This window comes from Cyprinodon variegatus, unplaced genomic scaffold (genome assembly GCF_000732505.1).
Source record: "Cyprinodon variegatus isolate N-32 unplaced genomic scaffold, C_variegatus-1.0 Scaffold234, whole genome shotgun sequence".
NCBI classification, from domain to species: domain Eukaryota; kingdom Metazoa; phylum Chordata; class Actinopteri; order Cyprinodontiformes; family Cyprinodontidae; genus Cyprinodon; species Cyprinodon variegatus.
The window spans coordinates 577,636-602,163 of record NW_015150687.1 but is presented as its reverse complement, the minus strand read 5'-3'; the positions used below and the strand labels follow the sequence as shown (position 1 = coordinate 602,163).

Here is a 24,528-nt window from a genome sequence, read left to right as displayed (position 1 = left end):
CTTCCCCATACTGATGCTCGGTTTGAACTGCAGGAGATTGTCTTGACCATGTCTACATGCCTAAATGCACTGAGTTGCCGCCATGTGATTGGCTACTTAGAAATTAAGTGTTAACGAGCAGTTGGACGGGTGTACCTAATAAAGTGGCCGGTGAGTGTATGTTGGTAACGGTCAGGCTTAGGCCATATAAAATAAATGTAAGTCAATGAAATGTCCACAAAAACCAAGAAAACAATGCAAGTATGGGCGACCTGTCCAGGTTGTACCCTGCTTATCGCCTTTAGACTTCTGAAGATAGGAACCAGCACCACATTTAGGCACATTTAGGCTGATCATAGTTGGAAGAAAACAACAACAACAAAACTGAATTTGAATCTTGTCCACTTTTCTATTTAAACTGTTACTTAGTTGTTTTTGTATCTTTTCTTTTTTAGGTTTGTTTGTTTTTCCCAAGTGTTCTAAAAAACCCATCAAAAAGCAGTAAAATGGAAGATGACTAAATGTGCTGTTTTGCAGGATGCATTTCACATTGTGGAGGATAGCTTTGTCCTCTGTGGTATTTTTGTTATGTGATGAGGACAGTGTGGACTACTTCTAGAACAGGAATAAAAGAGTTTGGAGATATAATTAACATTTCAGAAGCCCTCTGAGCTACTGAAAGAATTTCATAAAGGCTTCAGTCTATATTTTGTACTGGGTGGCTTAGAATGTGCTGTTTGTGAAAAAATACTCATTCACCAGAAATTCTATTAGGATATCAATATATATGAAAGCACAAAAGTTAATCTCTTTTCTAAAGTAGATGCTTGAATTCCAATGTGGAGGACTCTTATTTGTTAGTAGTTGAGCACATTAACCACTTCTCTAAATGTTTGCTTAGGTAAATAAGTGGTTGCACTTTAGACAGTGAGATCTCTCAGTGCTCCTAAGACACATATAAGTATATTCAGCATGAAATTAACACAATAAGGAAAACAAATGTCACTATTCTAACAATATACTGTAGCTCTGCACAATGATGACAAAAAATGGTATTACATTGCCATGTCAGTTCATTTCCGATTGTCAGAGATATTAATAGAATAGCTGCTCATGTTTAACAATAATTTTGCAACCAAATCATTTTGGGTCATAAGAATAGTTATTAATTTTCAAATGTTTTTTTACATCCCAAAAGACACAGTTGTTTTTTATTGCATTTGAGTCAAAAAAGGTTTTCCACATGGAGTTGTTTCATTATATTCTTTCCGACATTACCCAACCCTACAACCTTCTCCACATTTTGTCAGATTAGATTTGAAAACTTAATGAATTTTAGTTGACTTTTATGTAAGGAAGCAAATAATATATAGCTTACAAAATGTATAACAAAAAAAAATCTTAAGTGGAGAATCAGAGCCCTCTGAGTAAAGACTCAATATCTTTCATCCATATTTCAATCAACCTGATCAGCCGAGCTGTCTTATTGTCAGGTGTTATAGCCAACCCTCCATGGCCCAATTGTTAAAGGAATGACAATTATCTGTCTTGTTGACACCTGAGGTTACCACTAGCAACTTATCTGTAAAGGTGGGCGGCCTTGCTTGGGTTGACTGGCAGTTGTTACACCCACTGTGTACTTTTGGAAGGCAGGGTTCTTTGAAATGTTTAAGTTTAGGGCTATTGTTTTAAACTTCTCCTCATCTTCATCTTAAACTTAGACAAACTTTATTATTGTGTAAACAAAATGAAATTTCAATGCATCCATCTTTTCAACAGTGAATGAGCAGCTTTGCAACAAAATTAACATTTCCATTTATAAAGTGTAGCAGCAATCAAAGTATAAACATTGAAGATGAAAAGAAAAAAACAAGCATTTTGAAGATATGGTGCAAAGGGCATTGATATGGTTTCAAAGCAGTACAAAATAAATAAATATGATGCAAAATGCAGAACACAGAGTTGAGTTCTATTTAAATGAATTTAAAAATTTGCCAGTAGTGCAAAAATGAAGTTATCAGTGTGATGCAGAGTCTTGATTTGGGACTTGATTAAAGATTCAACAGTTCAACTGTCTGATGGCAGAGGGGAAAAAGCTGTTGCAGAGCCTGCTTGTTCTGCATTGAATGTTGCAAAGCTTCTTCCCAGAGGGCAGCAGGGAGATCAGTCCAATGTGGTGGTGTTGGTGGTGTGAGGGGTCGTTGTTGATGTTACCGGCTGTGGAGACACAGCGCTGGGATGAAATGTCTTTAATGGATGGAACAGGAAACTCGATGATCTTCTCTGCTTTTCTCGCCACTCTTCTCACGTTCTTCCAGTCTGTGATGTTGCAGCCTCCACACCACACAGTGAGAAAGCTGCTCAGAATGCTTTCCATGGTGCTTCTGTAGAAGCACCAAGTGAGTATGGGCGGGGGCAGGTGGGCTCTCCACATCTTCTGCAGGAAATACAAGCATTTGTCCTGTCTGTGTTCTTTGGTCCTCATGATGCTTTTTAATTTTCTCTCACAAACTTATCAGATCACTTCAAAAGGCAGTCAGTATCATTGGATTTTATTATTAGTATTAGGGTCCCTTTGTTAATTTTTCCGAAGTGCTTTGAAAACCATCCATCATTTTTCTCTCAGTTTACTCAGTGTTAAAAATGGTTAATAAAAATTAACTTAATAAATAACTTTTTATTTAGTCTTAGTCTAGAGGACTAAAATTATTATTAGACTTAGTCGCATTTTAGTCATTACAAAATATGATAGCTTTAGTCGGTTTTAGTCAACTAAAGCTTTTCGTTTTAGTCAGTTTTATGTTGTACTTAAAACAGTTAAAGTTTACAAATAACAACTTTTCAAATAACAACTTTTCAAATAACAACTTTAACAGACTAATACCTTTTGCCCAGATACTACAATTGCTGGGTATAGAATGCTGCTGTGCAGTTCATCATTGCTGTTTGGCAGACAACTTTGATTTATAGAATTCAAATTAACTTTTTTTATGAATTAATGCCGTACTTTTTAAAAAAAGTGTCTCACAAAAGCCGTGGAAATAGCAGATCTAGTTCGACACATCATATTGGTTAATATTGCAGACAGACAAGCAAACAAAATGTACAAAAAAGAATGGTTTTAGACATACAAGGTCCTCCATTCCAACACTTCCTGATCTAACATGAATTATACTTTACACAGAGATCAGTAAAATATTCATTACCCCCAAGAAACTAAGAACAGAAGAACAAAAACATTGTTCTTTGTACTTTGACAATTTTTACTTTATTTCTGAGAATTGTCTCTTTGTTTACCACTGCTCAGGGGTCAAAGTAGATTGACAAAATTGCCTTGTAATGCCATGGCAATCTAACCTGACTCCGCCAGATGGATTTGCTCCGCATATCCATCTGGAAACCTTCTGTGAAAGTAATTTTGGGATGGGCCGAAAATACTGGTTAGCTGATTGGCCTATGTTGGTGATAGACGGGCCAAATAAACCAATCAGATCAATGAAGCGTATGACGTACTAACAGAGTGACAACGAAAACACAACCACAAGCCAGGCTACTCTTGCCGAAACCAGTCGGGAGAAGAGCAAAAACATCTTTTCCTCTGAGAAAAGCCTCCTGAGCAGTGTTTTGCTCCTCTTTCAGTGAAAAAATACTCTGCAATTCCGATAAAACTTGCTCGATAACGGCTCCAAATTTTCTTTAACGGAGAGTCTCCAGACTGATCTGCGAGTGAAACCTTGAAAGCTCCCGAGATCAGGATGGTCTCATGAGGCTAATGGCAATCCAGACCTAAATTAAATGAATATGCTACGTAAAATATTGACATATTCAAAGAAACATAGAAAATGTTTAAATGACAATACAAGGAAACATTTACATCATATTTAAATAGATAGAAACAAGAACTATGAGAGAGAAATATTCAAAGATCTATGTACCTTTCCATTTGGGTCTTTATCCAAAAATAATCAAAATGCAATGTTTCTTTGGATATAATTTAGGGATCCTTTTGGTAGAAATTAAAGAAAGTGTAGCATCACCTCTTGTGAACTGGAAGAAATAAAATATTGATAGTTGGACAAAGGGATTATTTTCACGCTTGGCAGAGGATGATCAGCTATATAGTTTATTAAGTAGCAAGAGTAGGGAAAGCCATACAGCTGAGAGCGAACAATCAGTGTGGAGCATAAAGCGCAGACTCTGAGATACTCGGGTGCAAAGAAGCATTTCTGCACTCAATAGAGCAGAGTTTGTCAAAGTTCAGTGTGCAATACCGGACCATTCTGGGTTACATTAACCCCTGCCGCTGCTGCCATAATCCATCTGTGGTCATGCTGAATGTGCACCACTGTACGCAAGGTGGGCGGCATGACCTAACAGGACGCAGTAGCATGGCTGATACTGTTTAGCTTTTATAACAGATTACAGCACAGTAATGCATTTTAAATATCTGACTGACCACCCGCCTATTTTATTAGTCTCATCTTGTTGACGAAAACTCAAACCTATGACTAGTCATCTTTTAGTCATCAAAGATCCATGTTTGTCAGTATTCGCTATTGTCATGAAAAAAGGAGCATCAATGAACGCTGCTAGTACTGCTGGTAACATGAGAATTTTCTAAAAGTTCAATACTTGTATGCTGTATTGTTGTATAGTTCAATACTTTGTATTGCAGAGTCAATTAAATGTGAAAAAATCTGGGGTTGAACATAAAGTAAACTTGTACAGGGAATAAGTCACATTTATGTGTCTCACAAATGGAACCTTCTCCCATTTTCTTTTCCAGAAGGGAAGTGTGTCCCAGTGTGTCCCGATGGTTTCTTCGGCAATGAAGACTTTAACGAGTGTGAGGAGTGTCACCCGGACTGTTCAACGTGCAGCGGCCCAGAGAACACCGACTGTCTGTCGTGTCAAGAGGGAAGGATGCTTCAAAACAGGGAGTGTGTGCCAGACTTTGAGGTCTGTCCTAGTAAGACCTTTCTCAACGGTGAGACTAATAACTTATATTCCACTAATCCAACTGTCTGCTCTTAATGAAGAAGGGATTTAGCCACTTTCAGAGGGGCAGAAATGAAATAGCGGAGGGTAATTGGTCTGTGTTCCACCGTCCCTGAACCCTGCACCATCTTACGGACTCAGAGCAGAACGAATGTCAAACAGATAGACTTTAGAATAATTAACTGTAAATGCAGCACATTTTGTTCTTTCCATTGACAGGCTTGAAACAACACTTAAATTAATGTTGGGCTAAAAATGAATCTAACAGAATTTGGCATGTTAAAATACTATTCTGGTAAAAGTTTGCTAGTAGTCACTATGGAAGTAAATGTCTATTTTAATTAAAGCCTTTAAAAGGAGACTGTAACAAAGCCTTCTGGTTGCCTTTTTCAGGGTAGAATTAACTTCATTTGCAAGGATTGGGTCTGTATATTTTATTTTAGTGTTGATTTTAACTAATCCTTACTCTATTAAAATGTATGTATAAATCAAATTCATATTTCCCACCACAAAATGTTTAAATGTCAGTGAGTTGCCCTGTTTTTGTCTCCACTATCAAGCTTCTGTTATCATTTGGGCTGAGTATTTGACCCCACGTTTGGCCAGAAAGATAGATATAACCTTAGTTGATGTTTCATGGTTATTCTTGAGAACACTAAAAATGTATGCATTTCAAAATCCATTTTAATATGTGTATGGAATCACTGGCCAACTGGAAAGACCAATTACTCTATGTAAAATGTTTAACCATCTAGTCTAAAATGATGACAAAGGTGGCCAAGGAGGAGTCAAAGTTTTAAACGTAAGAGCACTGTAGTGGGAGAGGATGCACAAAGTGGACATAACATTTAATAATACATGTTATTTAAAAGTGGCCTATCTAGACACTCAAGGTCACTGTACAAAAGAGAAAAACACAATGGCAGAAACAAAGTTAAAACACAGAATAAAAACATTTCAAAATTACAACAGCTGGAAAGAGAAATTAATATTACAGATAGGCAATCTTACAAAGATGAGTTTTGAGTTGTGATTTGAAATTGAAAAGTGAGTCCGTGTTTCTAAGTAAGGGTGGTAGAGAGTTCCAGTGATGGGGGCACAGAGATTGCATGCTCTGCTCCCCGTGGTGGTGAGACAGGCAGAAGGAACAGACAGGTGTAAAGCACATGAGGATCTAAGAGCACGGGAGGGGGCGGGAACATGCAGGAGGCCTGACAGATATGGGGGGCAAGGTGCTGAAGGGCCTTGAATGTCACCGTGAGAATTTTATATAATGCGGAACTGCACAGGGAGCCAGTGGAGCTGTCGGAGGACCTGGGTGATGTGGTAGATAGAGGGAGTTCTTGTGTGGAGGATACAAAGGCCAAGTCCACCCCCCCTCTAAAGTATGAAAAGTATGGAGAAGAAATAGATGAGAATGATGAAAGCAACTAAAAGTGCAATCAGAGACACAGCCCAGAAGCTAATAATAAGTAAATAAACAGAGCAAAACTAGATATGAGACTCAAACCCAACAGGAGACTGGGAAACCCCGAAACAATAATAAAGCTGAAGTTAAAAAAAATCACAAAAAAGAGAGTGCCAGGCTATCCAAAACAATAGAGGAAGCTGCTAATAAGAAAATAAAGAAAACCCGAACTGAAATAATATCAACTGCCCTGATATGATAAAGTCCAACACATAACATTTTTTGATCCAGCAGGGCAAAGATCCTAAACCCAAATCAAAGCTACTATTCAAATGAATAATTCTAAGCTGGTGAAAAAGCTCTGACCTGATATATATATATATATATCAGTTCCAGGAAACTACATCAATTTAATGAATTCCACCAAATCTGCCTAGGATAATTGTCAAATCCAAGCTTAGTTTGGCCAGAACTTAGTTAATGACTGCAACATTAGAGATCAAGCATTAGACATCCGACTGAGGAAAATGCAACCAAAAAGATAAGACTGCTTGCATTTTTGATCTTGTCTGACACATTTTGACAACCATGGAGTAAAACAAAAACTTCTATAAATTAAATATGTTGCAAGATCCTTATGTTAAGTTAGTTATCTAATTCAGTTGTATATATTTCATCCCATAAAAATGAAGGACAGATAAAATGTATTGCTATATAGCCCAAAAGATTTCTGCCCGTGATCTTAATAAACATAAATGTTTTATTTAAAAAGCAAGCTTAAGATAAAATAATTGATATTCTTTACATTTCTGCAGTAAAGTTAGCCTAAATTAACAAATGAAACTGAAATATCAAAGGTGTCATCATGAATGTCATTGAATTGAAATTAATATGTTAGCTTTAAAACGCAACCAAGGTCGTAGGTTAGGCTAATTGCTCTTATTCAATGACCATTTGAGAAAAAAAATGTTTTAATACATAATAATAGATCTTCTCCCTACTAATTCAACTGGTATCCATAAAATGGAGATAGGATAAACATAAAAATAGAATTTGCGATCTGTAATTTTGATGCTCATGGCAGAATCGTGACTGGTTTTTTTTTTTTTTTTCTGTTTACAATCATTATCCTAAAAACCACATTAAGCCAGGGATGTGTACTATGACGGTCCTGGATCACAGCTCAGCTGTCTTTCTGACAAAAACACTTTATCACTAGAGTAACATGATAATCCCTGCTTTGTTTTCCCTCCAGATAATGGCGTGTGTGAAGACTGTCACCAATCCTGTGAATTCTGCTCTGGACAGGCAAAAAATCAGTGCACAACGTGTGGAAAAGGTCTGTCAATGAGCCACTATCTTACAGATGGCTCTAAAGTTTTGTATTTCAACTGTTACAACAAATTACATCCAGCGCTCTTTCCTCCAGGGAGATTTCTGACTATGCAACAGACATGTGTGACGAAGTGTCCTGCGGGCTTCTTTGCCAGCCGACTGAACGGCGTGTGTGAGGCCTGCCCTCAGGGCTGCTTGCAGTGTGTCGATGCTCGTCACTGCAGCCGCTGTCAGAGCTCTCAGAAGGCTCCATTGTTCCTGCAGAATGGACAGTGTGTTACAGAGTGTGTCGGGTTAGGAGTCTATCTTGTTACTGTTTGATTACTGTGCTCAGGGTTTCTTTTTAACTTGGTTTGACATTTGATTTTTATCAGTTTGGGAAAATGTAACCCTGCTGAAAATAACATATTGTAATTACACCACTAGAGAATCAGGAACAATAGTTGAGGCGTGTAAATTCTGGAAATATTTGATGTTATCATAATATTTTTCTAGTTTATCATTTTAGGCGCCTAAACTTTGACACCAGCATGTCTGGAAGTACAGTATTGTCTCCTCTAGTTGTCATATTTGGATTCTACTAGATTGTTTGGATATATCATTAGTTAGTTTCTTAATTGAGGAACTTGTTTAGCCCAGAAGCTTCTGTGACCTATTCACATGCAATGCAAGTCAGATTTAAAAATAATAATAAAACAAAAACAGAGATAACTTTATGTCATTGTTTCATATGTGTTGTTGTGCAGCTAAGAGTAAATCTGAAGAATTTTTTTCTACAGCTGTTTATGCTTATATAACATTGTAAAAACAGTAGGAGTATAAGGAGCCAAACATTTAATTGAGGTTTTATTACAAACGTCATGGACCAACATACTTAGTTAGCTAGTTAGTTACTTTCTGGAATAGAAAAGAATTTCTGGATAAAATGATTTTTTATGTTTTTTTTACTTTGTACAGTAGTTGCAATATTCTATAATATACAAGATATTTAAATTTCATTTTATTTGAATAACTGTTAGGTACATAAAAAAAATACGATGTGGAAAATGACATGTAATTTTAAATCCAAGCATGGTCAATTTTTTTATATGTAATTTATCATCATAAACATTGCAATCTCTCTCTCTATCTCTCTGTATATATATATATATATATATATATATATATATATATATATATATATATATATATATATATATATATATATATATATCAATGTATTTATTTGCTTGTTTGTTTGTTTATCTATAAAACAGCTGCATCAGCACTTGCTCAGGGAACCAAATGCCTATTTTTATTCTAGTTTCAGTTATAATTAATCAATTAGGCTAATTACTCTCTGAATGTAATCTTACCTGAAGTGTTTCTGTCTGGAAACCTGGAGTCCAGCTCACAGCTCAGCTCTGTACAAAGAAAGAGGCAGATTAGGAGAGAGGATATAGATGGAGGAGACAAAGCAGGCAGGATTCTCTGTGCTAGAAGCTGCAGAGCTGGGACTGACCCTGGCAGCGCCTCTTCAGGTGTGTGATCTCCAGCTGCAGGCCGGTCAGCATGGCCAGGTGCTCCTGCTTCAGGAAGCAGATCCCCCTTTCCACGCTGGCCACCTGCTGCTCCAGCCTCCCGGCGTCCATGACTCCACCTTCACGCAACCTGAACAGATGTCAGCAGCTGGACATCAGTGACATCACCTGATAACATTGAGTATATTCATAAGAAATGATTTCCCGATTGATCAAAGGAAATAGCAGATAAATCACTCATCCATCTTCTCTTTTATTTTAGTTGCATTCGGTCAGATTAATGCGCGCGTTTTCCGGTGTTTAGAGCGTAATAATCTTGTCTGTGGCCTACCGTGATACTGAAGCGGTATCCAGTCTAAAGGATGTCTCATGGATCCCGGACCGGTGTCTGTCCTCGATGCAGCCAAAATGCGGACAAAATGAAATAAAAACCCGAATGCGCTAAATGACGCTCTCCAGCTGTTATGTTTGCTTTTGCAGCTGTTTCTCGGTGCGCCTCCTGCAAAGCATGAATGAATCCTGCAGCATCAGGCTGAGTGGATATAACCTACTCTTCACCTTCTGCTGTTACGTGCAGTGCGGCGCTGCGCTGCGCTCACAACAAAGCACCGAGCTATGAGGGGTTATTAGTGCCCCCGAGAAGCAGATCAGGGGAAGAGGCTTGATTGTAGAAGCTGCCAATGGGACAATGTACCTCTTTTTAATTTCAGAAATTATACTGTATGCACATTTGAAGAGCATGCGTTTTTCTCTAAGGTTTCACACAAAGCATTACATCTTTAAACTCTGATTATTTTACTGGAGCCTAACTGTCTTACCAAAAGATTTAACACCTACACTGAAAAAAATAATGCAACCATTTTTGGTATTTACTTAATCATATTTAGTTACTTTAACAAAATTGTTTAATGTTAGAAGGGTAGGACATAAAANAATTAATTGCTTTCAAAAGTCACCTAAGTGTAGGTGAGCCACTCTTTCAATCTCTGTATGAGTCCAGCTGATTTATGAAGCTGTCAAGAGGTGTAGAAAACAAACTGCATCACGGAAAAAAAATCATACAAATCACTAAAGAAGCTTAAAATCGAATTGGGTTGTGAAGAAATATCCTTACACTTTGAAAATCACCAGAGTCATTATTGAATCTATTATCTGAAAATAGAAGAGTACAGCACAATGTTAAACCAAGAAAGACATGGCCCGCCACCTGAACTGGCAGGCAGACCATTAATTAGAGAAGCAGCCAGGAGATTCTTAGTTGGTCCAGAAGAGCTACATAGGTGCATACTACCGGTCGGGGAATATGTATGTATGAGATATAGGTATAAAAAGCCCTGTTTGCATTAAATATGTGAAATAAGGTGCTCTCGTCAGAAAAAAAACACATTTATCCTATTTACCCACATGGAAAACAATAGCACATCATCCTGAAATCACTTTCCTCATAATTCTTGTAATATTGTGTTTTTGGATTATTTTCATCTAAAGGGACCTGAGAAGCTGCTGATGGTTTAAAGGAAGATAGATGGAACTAAATACAGAACAATTAGTCATTAAAAGCAGCAAAAAACTTAAGATTGGGTCTGAGTTAACCACCCAGCACAACAATATCCCTAAACATACAACCAAAACCGCATTGAAATGATTAGGATAAAAAATGTTCAGTCCAGACCCCTGGGCAACTTCAGTTTAATAGATCATAGACACCCTCTCTGATCAAAATGAGCTCAAGGTATTTTACAAATAAGCGTGAGCAGTAGATGTAAAAGGCTGGTAAAGACAAAACCCAAAAAGGCTTAAAACTGTGCCTACATCAAAAGATTTACCAAGAATTGACTCAGATGCATCATATTTTAAATTATTTTGACACCAAAGCATCCTCCTGCTTCTTCTCAAACATACAATCTTTCCTCATTTTGTGTGCATTCAATCTAAATAAACAAGTAATAACATTAAAAGAATCTTAAAAGTTGATGTGGTAGGAGTACTTTTCCAAGACACTGTCTTGCACTGTGCATTAATGCTTGTTTCCTGTACCGTAATTTTACTTTTTTCAGTTTTTATTCGCCTACTGATATGTTGTTCATTCTCTGCAGGGGATATCCTGTAGGCCAGCTGTGCCTCAGCTGTGCAGTTGGCTGTGCGTCCTGTGAGAAGAATGCCACTCACTGTCTGACCTGCAACGATCCTCTTCTTCTGCATGATCACCAGTGTGTGCAGGAATGTCCTCCAGCACACATCGTTCATGATAAGGAGTGTCATCGCTGCCCCCCGGCCTGTAAGGACTGCAACCACCTCGGACAGTGCACAGGTAGAAAAAAAACATAAGCGTAAACATAAAGTACTTTTAAAAAAACTTATTTTAAACCTGTTTCTTTTCATGGCTAGAAACCAGAGTTTTCATTTTGCATTATGCGTCATAAAATCGTCAATTGTGTTGTGGCAAAAACACATTTAATGGAATAAAATCATATATTTTAGGTTCTCATTTAAAATTTTATGCACGAATCAATATTAGGCTCATCTTTTTCCACATATTGCTTTTCTGAAGTGTCTAGATTAAAAAGAGCATGGTTTAGTTCATGACTCAAATGTAAAAGATGATTTTTAGCCAACTGAAACCCACTTTGTTTCATTTTACTTACATCTACTTGTTATGAAAAAAGTTTTTCTTGGATTTAGTTGGAGAGTTTCCCTGTTTTTGCAGGCTGCGAGGAGTATCACTTTCTCCACGAGGGCCTGTGTTTGCCAGACTGTCCGGAGAAGTTCTTTGAGGACATTGAGCGACGGGAGTGTCTTCACTGTCACGCTGATTGTGCTCTCTGTGATGGCCCAAACAGCAATGACTGTGATGCCTGTGTCCACCCTGAAGCCACCCTGCACAATGGGGCCTGCATGGCACCGTGCCCCTCAAGCACATACAGGGATGCAGTTACAGGAGAGTGTAAAGGTACAGTACCTCACCCAATTCACAACATGCATTAAAGCTAAACGACTTTGGAACAGATGACTTGAAATGGTGAATTTGAAGAAAAAGCTGCTCATTTAATTCAAATTAAGTCGCAACTGAAAGTATGCCAAAGTCGTTTGTTATCTCTTAAACTAAGTTTTCTGTCCCGAAGAGCACCCTTCGTGCATTTCCTCAATTATATTCTCTACTTTGCCTGAGTGTGTTTCTTGACGATGGCTCAGACTAAAATAGCAACCCTTTGCAGACGGTTAACAGGCAGCTGTCAAACGTTGGAACTGCATAGTGATGCCAGCGACAGTTCCCTGGAGGAAGACACACTGCTCTGGCTTTGTTTTTCTGTTTTTTTTTTTGTGTTTTGTTTTGCTTTTTTTTTTTTTTTCAAAAACGCTGAGGATGGTGTGTTTCTCACAGAAGGAAATTGTAGGCAATGTCTTTTTTAGTTGCCACTTAAAGGAGGTGCAAGTAGAAAGATACTTTAAGGGAATAGCACTGCTGTGCTGAAAAATTATTGAGATACAGAAAATACAAATGGTATTTTTAGACAACTGGTTGAAAATTGTCAAGTAAAATTTGTAGTAAATAAAATGTATACAGTACAGTCTGTTGTAAGAGAACTTATCCCCTTGAAACATTTTCACATTTTGTCTTGTTAAAAGCACACTTGGAATTACTATACCCCTTATATGATAGCCCTGCACAAATAAGGCAATAAATATCAAGTGGAAGCTTATAATATGCTTTCTTTCAGGATATCCTTGTATTCATCCCAACTCTTCTCATCCGCATTAATCCTTGTCCCTGTTACTGATAAAGAAAGGCATCCACACATCATGACGCGGCCACCACCATGTTTTACTCTAAGGAAGGCATGTGTAGGTGTTCTGAGCAGTGTTTGGAGCAGGAGCGGTTCAGTACATAAGAACACAAAAATAACTAGAATAACACAAAATGGAAATGAAACCAATGAAAACTAAAAAAAAAAAACTTAAACAGAACCAAAACCGTCACAGCATGGTGGTAAGTAATAAATGTACTGATACATCCTTTGATTCACTTACTATGACTTTTCTCTTCTCAGAATGTGATGTTTCATGCCTCACATGTTTTGGGCCCCACATGGGTTCATGCACCAGCTGCAGGGAGGGTCAAAACTTGGATGGCCACAACCGGTGTATCCCTCTGGCCAACAAGTGCTCGCCTCATCAGTATGCTGACGAGGACAGGGAATGCCATCCTTGCCACAAGTACTGCCACAGGTGTTCAGGTCCCGGCAAAACCCATTGTTTGAGCTGTAATCAGGGACACTTTCTGCTCGGTAAGCCCAGTTTAGTTTGGGTTAATTCTCGAAACTTTAAGCTTCTTTTGCTTTTGCAATGTCTACTGTGGCTGGAAAAAATCTATTTCCTATCACATCCCTTCTAATATTAATTATGAGTGCTGAATTTTATCTACCTACTTTTAAATGTATTAGCTCAAGCAGAGCACCTGCTAGACAAGCCTGAATTTGGGTCTTTTCTTACTGAGGTAGCTGTTTTACAGTTTTTGTTTTGGTAAGAGACTCCTTTAGACTGAAGGTTATTTCAACAATCTTTGTGTTTGTGGAAAACTGTCTACTTTGTGAGAATTTCTCCCTGTGCTTCTTAAGTAGTTAATAAAATCCTGTGTGAGCAGGACAGGCAGAAACATTGACAAGCTTGTATCTGTTCTTCCTTGCAAGGGTTAATAAATGCTGCTTGAGTGGAAAACACTGAATCACAAATTCTTGTTAAATAAACATTTAGCCCTTTTTTCCCCAACAACACCTATGCATGTGTGTGTTTTTGCAGATGGTGCTTGTGTAGATGAATGCCCAACGGGCTATTATGAAGAGGAGTCAAAATGTAAGCCGTGCCATGTTTCCTGTCAGTCCTGTGTTGGAAAGCTGAGCCACCAGTGCCTCACCTGCAAAGCCCACCTGTTCCGAGAGGCCAAAGAGTGTGTGGAGAGCTGCCAACATGGGTAGTCTAACCTGTTTACTCTCAAGCAATGCTGCTCACCCATTAGAGTTTTCTTAATGAATGATCACCCCGGACACAAAATGCCATCTTGGATGCTAAGAGATCACCAGACAGGTTTCTAAAATGCATTCTAATTTAGTTTGGGATTTAAATGCTCCTTTATGAGGCTCAGTGCAGTAACTGAGAGGGACAAATTAATGTGGCGGAAAATTGATGTGCAGTTAAATACCCAAGAGAAAAGCAAACAGGATACAGAGAGAACATAGCATCAGAGCAGCATGTGGACAGTGCTACACCTCTCATCAATGACTGGGAGTCTTTTATTATAGCTGCATCCCCTCTGTTATTTGTTTTTCATGTCATATATTGGCTGTGCTGGATGAGTCTAACTATATGTGTGGCTGTGAAAAGGAATTTCTCGTGGGAAAACTCTAATTTCATTTCATTTAATTGAATCTAATCTATCATAACTTTCGCCATCTGTCCTCTAGTCACTATGGAAACCCTGTCTCAAGGATTTGTGAAAAGTGCGACCCAAGTTGCAGTGAGTGCATTGAGGGCGGGGAGGACAGCTGCCTGAGCTGCGCTCCGGGCCTTGTCTACCTGCGGAAAGAAGGTCGCTGCTTGCCGTTCTGCCCTGAGGGTTACCATCATGATCCTGCACATAGGACCTGTGAGCCCTGCCATGATGGCTGCAGAACATGCTCAGGTAAAAATATCTATTATAAAGTCAATTTATAAAACTTTACTACATATACATAGATAACAATTACAGCATAAATCCGCCCATACACAGACACTCTAAGGTATTTATGTAATATTTTCTCCCTTATCTTAGAATATGACCTTAATCTTAGTAAAGTCCAATTCATGAAAATCGTGCTATGAAGACAAGAAATTTAAACTAAACCAGTTTAACTGTGTTTGACTGTTATGCACTCATACCTGGACACAGATTAGAGTGGGCATGATATTAAGAACTCTCCACAATACTAAACATAACACAATGAAAGGAGAGAAAACAGAGATGGAATGATTTTCTTACCATTAAAAGCGAACTTTGTACTTACACTGACAGGAAGATGAAACAGGAAGAGCTGCTGTCAGACTTGAGCCAATTATAGCCACTGAGGGCATAAATTTGCCTCTCACTCTTTCGGGGAGACAAGACCAGTTTTAACTTCTTCTAACCTCAAAACTATACAGTTATTCAGAAAGAACTGATGTTAACCCCCTTTTAACCATAAAACAAATTTATTTCAACCATGGTCAAAATAGCTATAGCCGTTTTCAGATAAAGGAGAGAGCGAAACTCAAGGCACAAAGGAAGCGAAAATTGGCATTGGAGCATAAAGATATGGTGAAAAGAATTAGGTCAAGCACTCTCTGCATGTGTTTTTCAGCCCTGCTTCTCTGCTTGCGTTAGGCTGGTCGTTCTATCTGCACACACACACATCATGTAGCTTCCTCTGCCTTAAATGGTCATCCCTCCTGGTGTTTTAAAAGCGGACTACATCACACTGAATGCATTCCCTGAGAATCTGTGGACAGTTCAGCTCCAACCTCTTTCATATTGGCTTTTTTCACACATGTCATTCACAGCTGGATGTTCTGAGCTAAAAGATGGCCTCAACTGGTTGTGTGTGTGTGTGTGAGTGTGGGTGTGTGTGTGTATATGTGTGTTGGGGGGGTGGCATTGGGGATTGGTGCAAGTATCATTCATTCATTCATTCATTCATTCATTCATTCATTCATTCATTCATTCATTCAGGAGCAGGGGCTATTCAATGGTCATTCCTTTAGATTGCCATAAGTCATGCTACCAATCTTCTGCTTCCTGCAAGACACAGGTCAGCTGCTTAGACACCACTTCAAAATATCTATAAATTACTTTTTGGTTCAATGCTTTATTTAGAACAGAGGCCCTGCCCATTCATCTGTACTTTGCATAAAGTTCAGTTTGACACACTCTGTCTAACATAATCATTGGCACAAACCACCCCTTTTAATGGGAATATATTTTATATTCTATATATATATATATATATATATATATATATATATATATATATATATATATATATATATATATATATATATATATATATATATATATATATATATATATATATATATACATATATATATATATATATTTATTTATTTTTTTGAGATGAGTGTGACTTTTTTGTCATTTTCTTATTGTCAACTCTTGAATCCAGTTACCCATTTCTAAGTAAACATAGAAATGGGTAACTGGATATTATTCAAAGAGCTGTATGTGGGTATTCTGTGGCCATAAAACTCATTTTATTCATTGAGTTCTTTGGTTTTGGTCAGGTTTCCTGTTTTTCTCTGTGTATTTAGTCTTTTTTTTGTTATTTCAGTCATAGTTCTCTATCAGCTGTAATTATTCACCTAATTAGATCACCTCCCCTTTGTTACACTAATCTCTTTAACTAGCATCAGGGCTTTGTTTTCCGTTCCTGGGCTTGTATTTCCTGTTGTGCTTCAAGCAAAGTTCTGTAAGCTTACTGTTTGTAGTTCCTATGAAGATCTTGCTTTGACTCTGTATTATATCTCATACATTGTTTGTTTTTTATTTTCTTTTTTTTTTTATAATCAATACAAGAATAGTAGAGTGTATGAGGATGATAATGATGATGGATGTTATGTGTAGTTCTTCCTTCACCAATTATTTAAAGAAAGATGATATAAAGGTTGACATTGTTTTGAATGTGCTGAAAAGAAGTGCACACCAAAGTAATTGGAAGCTTCAAGATAAGTACAATGTGAGATAATTTGAACTATTATTAGATCTGGCTTAAACATATGTGATACGGAGAAACCAAACTATACTGTAGATGGCTCATATATAATAGCAATGCACATCGGTAATACCATACTTCTCATAAATGAAGGAAATTATGTTTCTTTTTAGCATAATTTCTTTTGAAACTGAGTTCATACCACTGTGGAATATATTTTAAATGATCCAGAAAATAGGCTGCAAATTACTTACACAATTACTTCCTGACAGATGAACTGAATAATAATGATTTTAAAAAGACATCTGTCAAAAAGTTAGAAACATTAGAAGCTGTTCATTTTTTGATCATAATGGGATAGCATCAGCAAAACAGTCAGCATAACTGGCACGCAAATGACTAGCTGTCAGTGAATCCTCAGAGCACTAAGACTTGTGGTTTGACACACTCATGCAGGGCTTAGCACCGACCAAAAGGGATTCATGGAGAAACAAACTCTGTGTAACACAGTTGGATCTAACTGGTCTTCATGGTCTGATAAGATTTGTTATTACACAAACTGCTAAGGAATCCTACTTAGGATTTGATACTGCATGCTTAGAACAAACATGGAAATGCAGCTTTTGATGTATGTGACTCTATGGCTGTAGTCAGAAAAAATATCCTAAATGCTCTCTAACTCAATCAATGCTTACTTTGCATCAGAGCTGCAAGTCATGAAAGAAAGCCTACGTTTCTTAACAATCACGTTATAGTTTTTGCTTTGAGTGAAAAACAGGACTATGCTTTACCATAGCCTGACTGTCCTAAAAGACTAAAGGGAGGCTGTAGGTTGGCCCCTTATTAGGGTTAATTAAAGGAAATTGTCCTTTGGGGTACAATTATACTTGAAATATCACCTCTTTCAAACCTTTCAACAACAACAGTCGTTAACATGTGTGGTTTTATGTGAAAGTCTTGCATAAAGTAGTGCATTGCTGTAAAACAAGGGAAGTTGTTACACCTCGGAGGAGCACTATATATCCCTGGCTCTTCTTGGGGTAACCACCAGACTCTTGAAAGCCCAGCATTCCTAGTTTTGACCCCCTGATATTGACCTGTATCATTCCTGTGTTCTCTGTTGGATACTCCATCGACCCCCTGTCCTGTGCGTTGGCCTAGTCTATTTGTCTCTGCTCCTGTCTTGATTGCTTTGTCAATCATGTATGACCCAAGCCTAGAACTCAGATCTGCCTCTGTTCTCTGTACCTCTACCCTGTTAATGTGCCTTCTGTAACAGATTCTCTCACCTGGATCCCGTATTCCCCTCTCATCTAGCCCTTCTGGCAACCTCTGACCTTTGGACTGCTTTTTTGGGCTTTACCCCTGAACTTACTACTGTAAAACTTTCAGACAGCATTTGCCCTGTCAGGATTTGGATTAGTCATTCAGTGATCCAAATCATCCAAATGGAGCTACTGGGATCAATATTCCAAGCCAGAACAATTTCATAATTCCTGAAAACATTAATGGCTTTCATTTAGTGGATCTTCAAAATTACTGATTTTTTCTCAGCCTCTCATCATCTTCTCCTCTTCACAGTGATTCCAGTGCGAGACACTTCCTATTTCAGCAGCACCAACCTTATTAATAAATTTAAGTTTACTTTTTACTAAACTTCTTCCACCTACTCCTTCTGTCCGTTGAATTATCAGATCTCCAAATTCTGTCCAGGCATCACAGGGAAACACATATGCCCAAGATGCCTCTAATCCTGCCCCGGATTACAAAGCCAGATGTAAATGTAGATATGATTTTAAGGGAAGGGGGGGGGTTGTTTACTGACACTGTGGCACTAAAATAAACTGCTAAATTTGCATTTCACAAAACTTAATTTCTTTGCCGCAATCTACATCACATAAATCAATTTTGTTAGAGTATCAAATTCAACTAAAAGACGAAATATGTTTTTCTTAAAGTTCATCTGTAGTTCAAACTGTTTTTTACAATTTTATTTTCTCTCTCTATACAGCCTGTATATTTTTACCAAATATACCATTATATGGTGTCATTTGGTAAGTTCTTGCAAACTTCAGGACCGTGTGTAGCTACTTTCCTTGGTTGACAACAGTATAGATGCCACAGAGCTGCAACAGATAAAACCTAAAAACCAATTTACAGCCCACAGCTCTCTAAGCTGCAGGGGAGAGAAGATACATAAAAACATTTTTATATTCCTGTCCAAGTAAAAAAACTTGCATCTTCAAAGAAACCTTGGATCTTATATAAACATAGTCTGCTGTTTGTGCACCTGTTGACTTCACTCTGACAGAAAATTATGCTCGACGCTTGAAGCGTTTGTCTGAACAACTGCAGAAAATAATCTAAGATTAAATATTCCCAAAAAAAAAGATGGTGTCTTTAATTGTGTCTACAAAGAGGTTTTCCTTCTTCGCCCTGATAAAACGGCATTGAAACCCCAGCTCCTACACTACATGTGGCAGCCTAAGCTTGTTACTTTATCTGTGTTTTCCCCTCCTCTTCTCTCACTAACCTACCTGAATATATCCACATTGTCCCTATAACCCATTTTAGTTGTATCTCCATTATCTCAGTTTCTAATGTTGTCTTTACTGCATAGGTCGTTTGGTTTGCACTACCAGAGCTATTAAACACATGAACAGCAATTTCATTTCACTTTGCACTTTGCACGAGATAGCACCTGTGTTTGGCTTGGTTGCTGCTGCAATGGATATGTCACACCTTTTAGTGTTTTTACTGGTATGCTTTTTCACCATATCAGCCCTAACGTCTAATAATTAAATCTCTGCTGCTCGGACATATGGTCGACACCCGTTGTTGGATATCAGTATCAGAGAGTTTATGGAAGGACTCTTTGATAGTTGGGAAAGTTACAAGCAGACTTTTCTGCCCCTGCTTGTGTGTCCTCCCTCCTCACCTGAGCACCGGCTTCTGTTTACATCCAGAGGTACTGGTAACCTTAAAAAAAGAGACTAAAGAGAAGGGCTATACTGTAGATTTGACATTCAGGTCAAGATGTGGCGATCCTTTTTTATGTATGTGCTTTGGCCTCAGTGTGGACAATGAAGCAGGTGGTTGCAGCCGGTTTCCCTCCAAGATGCGGCAGGAAACACTCCCCAGCTGCAGTGCCCCAGGATGTGTCTATCCTTTGGAGAAGAACGTTTTCTGTCCCATCGACACTCTGATGAGAACGCAGAGCTTCTACTATCAATGTTTACAGTAATGCATGTCTAGCGATTGACCGCTTGCAGAAGCTAGAGATCACGTGACCCTGCCACCTGTTTATGGTCACTTCCATCAGCTGTTGTGGATACTGGCCTTCTGTTATTGCTCCGGTTTACCTTGCTCAGTGCTCGTTCCATTTCAAACAAATCATTTATTCTAAATGAGCTTTTTACCAGTGAGAATGTGGATTTTATGTTCCTAACTGAGACGTGGCAAAGTGAAAATTAGTTTGTTCACTTGAATGAGTTCTGTTACTTGGCCATTAGTTCTCTCCCGCTTGGCTGAGGTGGTGGGCTTGCTGCAGTGTATCGTGACAGATTCATATGCAGAGCTATTAACTCTGAAGGTTTTTACTCTTTTGAATCTCAGTCGCTCAAAATAGGTGCAATTAATACATTTTACTGTATTCATTTACCATCCTCCTGGTCTGGCGGGCGTCTTCCTCACTGATTTTACAGACTTTTTATCATCTATCATTAAATTGGAGGTCTTGATTTTGGAGGACTTTAACCTGCATATAGATGATGCCACATTTAACACAGCTGTGGATCTCCTGTCTAGCATGTTTCTGGACCCACACATATAAAGGGTCACACCATGGACCGTGTCTTCTCACTTGGTCTTGATATAGTAAATGTTCAAGTAGAAGATATTTATGTGAGTGATCACTGCTGCATGTTATCTGACATCAACTTTCCTCTGGATCCTCTGCCCCTGGGATTTAGGGCTCAAAGGTGGATTATTACTCCTGATGCTGGGGAGAAGTTCTCTGCCTTGTTTTTACACATGCTCACTGATTGAATGCCATGATGCAGATGCTTTTATCAAATCTTTTAATAAGAAGCGCCTAACAATTTCAGATACAGTGGCACCAATGAAATCAAATATTTTTTCCCTTAAAAAAACATGTCCTTGGCTTGATCAAAATATTTGGAAGAAATGGTAGAAAAGTTTAATTTTTGTCTTCTAAACTTGAGGTTCATAGGCTTCGGCTGAGAGAACTAATGGCTACCCTAAATTAGATGCTAAGAAATGGGGGAACTCAATTCTTTTCTCAGCTTATATCCTCTAAGAAGCAAAACCCTAAAGTCTTATTTGAAACTATGTGCAATAGTTTCTCCTCCTGCCCCTGAAGCAATATTGTCCTCAAAATCAGACTGTAATGAATTCCTTCATTTTCTTGTAAGTAAGATTAGAGTTGTTAGGGCAAGTATCTCTCCTTCACTTACTCAGAACTCTGCAGGTGATCTGTACTCTGCTAATTCTTGGTCAAATTTTAAACCGGTGACTTTACATCTCTCTTCTACATAAACAGAAACCCTCATCCTGTCCTATCGATGTCCTCCCAACTGTGCTATTTATACAAGTATTTGATTCTATTGGCCCCTGTGTTGTGAATATGCTTAATACCTCACTTTTAAGTGGTGTAGTTCCTACTTTTTTTTAAACGTGCTGTTGTTAAAGCAGTACCGAGAAAACCCAGGTTGGATCCATTACAGCCTAAGAGCTACAGGCCAATATCCAAACTTCCATTCAATTAAATATTTTAGAAAAAGTTGTAGTTGAACAACTCAGCACTTTCTCAGAGAACCACGAGCTGTTTGACAAATTCCAGTCTGGTTTCCATAAAAAACATGCCAAAGAAACTGCATTACTTAGGGACATTCTGATGTCAGCTGACTCTTAGAAATACACAGTCCTGGTTCTATTGGACCTTTCATCTGCTTTTGATACTGTTGATCATAAAATTATGAGAAATAGACTATGTGATCTGATTGGGATGTCTGGTTCAGTTTTAAAATGGTTCTCATCTGACATTTTGGGAAGAAGTTTTAGTGTTTATGTCAATCAAGTCATGTCGGAAACGGCACAGTTGTCTTGTGGGGTACCTCAGGGGTCTTTCTTGGGACCCATTCTGTTCCTTATGTACGTATTTCCACTGGGTCAGATAATCAGGCAGTTCAGTGACATACTGTATCTTACCACCAGTATGCAGAAGATATTCAACTATATTGCTCTTTCAAGGACTCTGAATTTAATCAAATGTCTTCCTTAAATAACTACCTGACCAGCATTAAACAGTGGTTATGTGACAATTTCCTACTTCTGAACGTTGAGAAAACTGAAACACTAATTATCGCACCTGAAAGTAAAATCCCTCAGATAAAGAAACATATAGCTGACTTAGGCTCGTCTGTTCAGCCGAGCCTCAGGAGCTTAGGTGTTGTGTTTGATACAATGATCTCCTTGGAAAATCACTCTAAACAACTAGTTAGGAACTGTTACTTCCAACTAAAGAATATTTCCAAATTAAGACCGACCAAAGAGAACACATTACACCAGTATAGAGTCAAGTTCCTTCCTACATCTCTGGGATGATAGCGCTCCATACTCTGTCCCATAGTATGAGGTCAACAGGCCAAACATTGTTAGTTGTTTCACACACTTGTTTTAAAACCAGAGGGGATTGTTCATTTCAGTCAGTGGCTCCGAGGCTGTAGAATGCTTCCCCTAATTTTTTAACGGTGTATGAATTCTGTTGATTCTTTTAAAAAGCAACCGAAGATGTTGCTTTTCAAGCAGGCTTTTAATTAGACGTGTGTTTTTATCTATGTATTTTTCAAATTTTTTTATGTTGATATACATTGTATTCTACATTGTTTTATTGGATTACATTTTTACTTTGAAGCACTTTGTGATTTTTATCTGTATAAAGTGCTACACAAATTTTACTTACTTACTAACTTACTTAACATTTGTATTAATGATATCTATAGGTCCAAGAGGGATTAAGGTTTTGTTTTTTTTTACAACCAATTTCTCTTTGTTTTTGGTGGAGCTATTATTTTTTTGATGGACATCATGCCTGTTCACCATCCTGTGAGTCCACAGAGGTTTTTCATTGCACATCTTGGTAGTCTATCACCTTTTTCAGTGAGTGTGATGGCTAGTTAACACCCCATTAATCTCTATATTCTAACACATTTATAAAATCTTACTTGTCCCGTTGCTTTGTATGGGAAACTAGTGGCTGTGGTAGCTTTTAGAGCATATCTGGCCTCTTCCCCAATTCCTTATAAACACCTTTTGTTCTTAAACAGATATATATTAATATAGAACTGTAATAAAACTGCATTGTTTTATTGGGTATTGGTTTCTGTTTTATTATTTCTTCCAGTTTTTATAGTTTACTTGATTTCCTTATTTTTGATTTTCTCATTAGTTCAGTGTGTTTTTTTTCTAGGTTAAGAGTTTGAAGACTGAAGCATTTAAACTTCAAGTATAATTATTTTGCAATTAAACTAGTACATTTGTAGAGTGTGTTTATCCTCTATATGTGACCTTGCAGTTTGAAAACTGTGGGTTCTCACTTGTGTCTCACTATGTACATGTCTCACTATGTATATGTATTGCTCTATAAAATCTTACCAAGGAATTGGCAAAGTCATTTCTCTGTGAGCTAACCCAGTAAAAAAAATAAATGATTTATTTTATCACAGTAAGAAGTGGGTCTAAAAGTATCATTGTATTAAGGATTGAATAAAAGTATAAATGCCTGCCACACATTTTGGATTTAAGCTTTTCTTTATGCTAAAAACTAGGTAATCCGTCTCAGCTGTTTATCATTTTACACTTTGTCAATCAATAACATGAAATATTAATGAATACATTGAAGTTTGTGGTTTTGATTTGCCATGATGTTAATAAAAGTTCAGCTGTTATGAATATTTCTCTTATGGAATAACCTCTTTTTAACTCACCTTTAACAGTTGAAGTGTTATTGCTGAACTTTTACAGACTCAGCTACTGTTCTGCAATATACTGGGGAAAAGAATAACCTAATTTTCTCTTTAAATAACCCTGTATTTGCAGGAAAGGTTTCCCTGTCTTGTGACTCATGCTACCCTGGATACCTGCTGTCAGATGGGAGGTGTGAGTCTATGTGCAATATAGGCCAGTACCCTGTACTGAAGGTAACCTCACTTTTCCTGGTTTTAATTTCACAATAATTAACTTTTTTAATCTAAAATATATTTAGTACTTATCCGAAATAATAACTTATGTTTGGGCCTGGGGTACCATAAAACGTAATTCGGAACAACTTTTCGCTTCAGCTGAGGCAGTCTCAAAGAGCAGGGTGAAATTTATTACAGTGAGTCATTTTCTAAATAAATCTTCCTGCTCCCGCTGCGAGGCTGCTGATTGAGACTGTTTGACAGGTAGAGATGCATGCTAATAGGCTCTTGCAAGGAGGCTGTAACTCGGGGACTAAAAAAAAAGCATTTTGGAATCTTGATATAATAAT

At 37.8% G+C, this 24,528-nt stretch overlaps 1 protein-coding gene and 1 long non-coding RNA gene across 3 annotated transcripts in view; one reads left to right on the top strand and one right to left on the bottom strand.

The window, feature by feature from the left end:
- The window catches only part of LOC107088991 (proprotein convertase subtilisin/kexin type 5-like), a 55,115-nt gene that overhangs the window by 28,337 nt on the left and 2,250 nt on the right, over window positions 1-24,528 (top strand). For both annotated transcript variants that reach the window (XM_015381491.1, XM_015381490.1), the window contains exons 27-35: window positions 4,766-4,966; window positions 7,641-7,724; window positions 7,815-8,013; window positions 11,337-11,551; window positions 11,948-12,190; window positions 13,290-13,526; window positions 14,038-14,209; window positions 14,700-14,917; window positions 24,096-24,196. In XM_015381491.1, coding sequence (XP_015236977.1) covers window positions 4,766-4,966; window positions 7,641-7,724; window positions 7,815-8,013; window positions 11,337-11,551; window positions 11,948-12,190; window positions 13,290-13,526; window positions 14,038-14,209; window positions 14,700-14,917; window positions 24,096-24,196 — 1,670 coding nt within the window. The remainder of the gene's footprint in view (window positions 1-4,765; window positions 4,967-7,640; window positions 7,725-7,814; window positions 8,014-11,336; window positions 11,552-11,947; window positions 12,191-13,289; window positions 13,527-14,037; window positions 14,210-14,699; window positions 14,918-24,095; window positions 24,197-24,528) is intronic.
- On the bottom strand, window positions 9,046-9,816 carry LOC107088992. Its single transcript, XR_001481411.1, has 3 exons — window positions 9,572-9,816; window positions 9,222-9,370; window positions 9,046-9,123 (listed from the first exon to the last, which is right to left on the bottom strand). It is a non-coding gene; the product is annotated as an uncharacterized LOC107088992 (long non-coding RNA).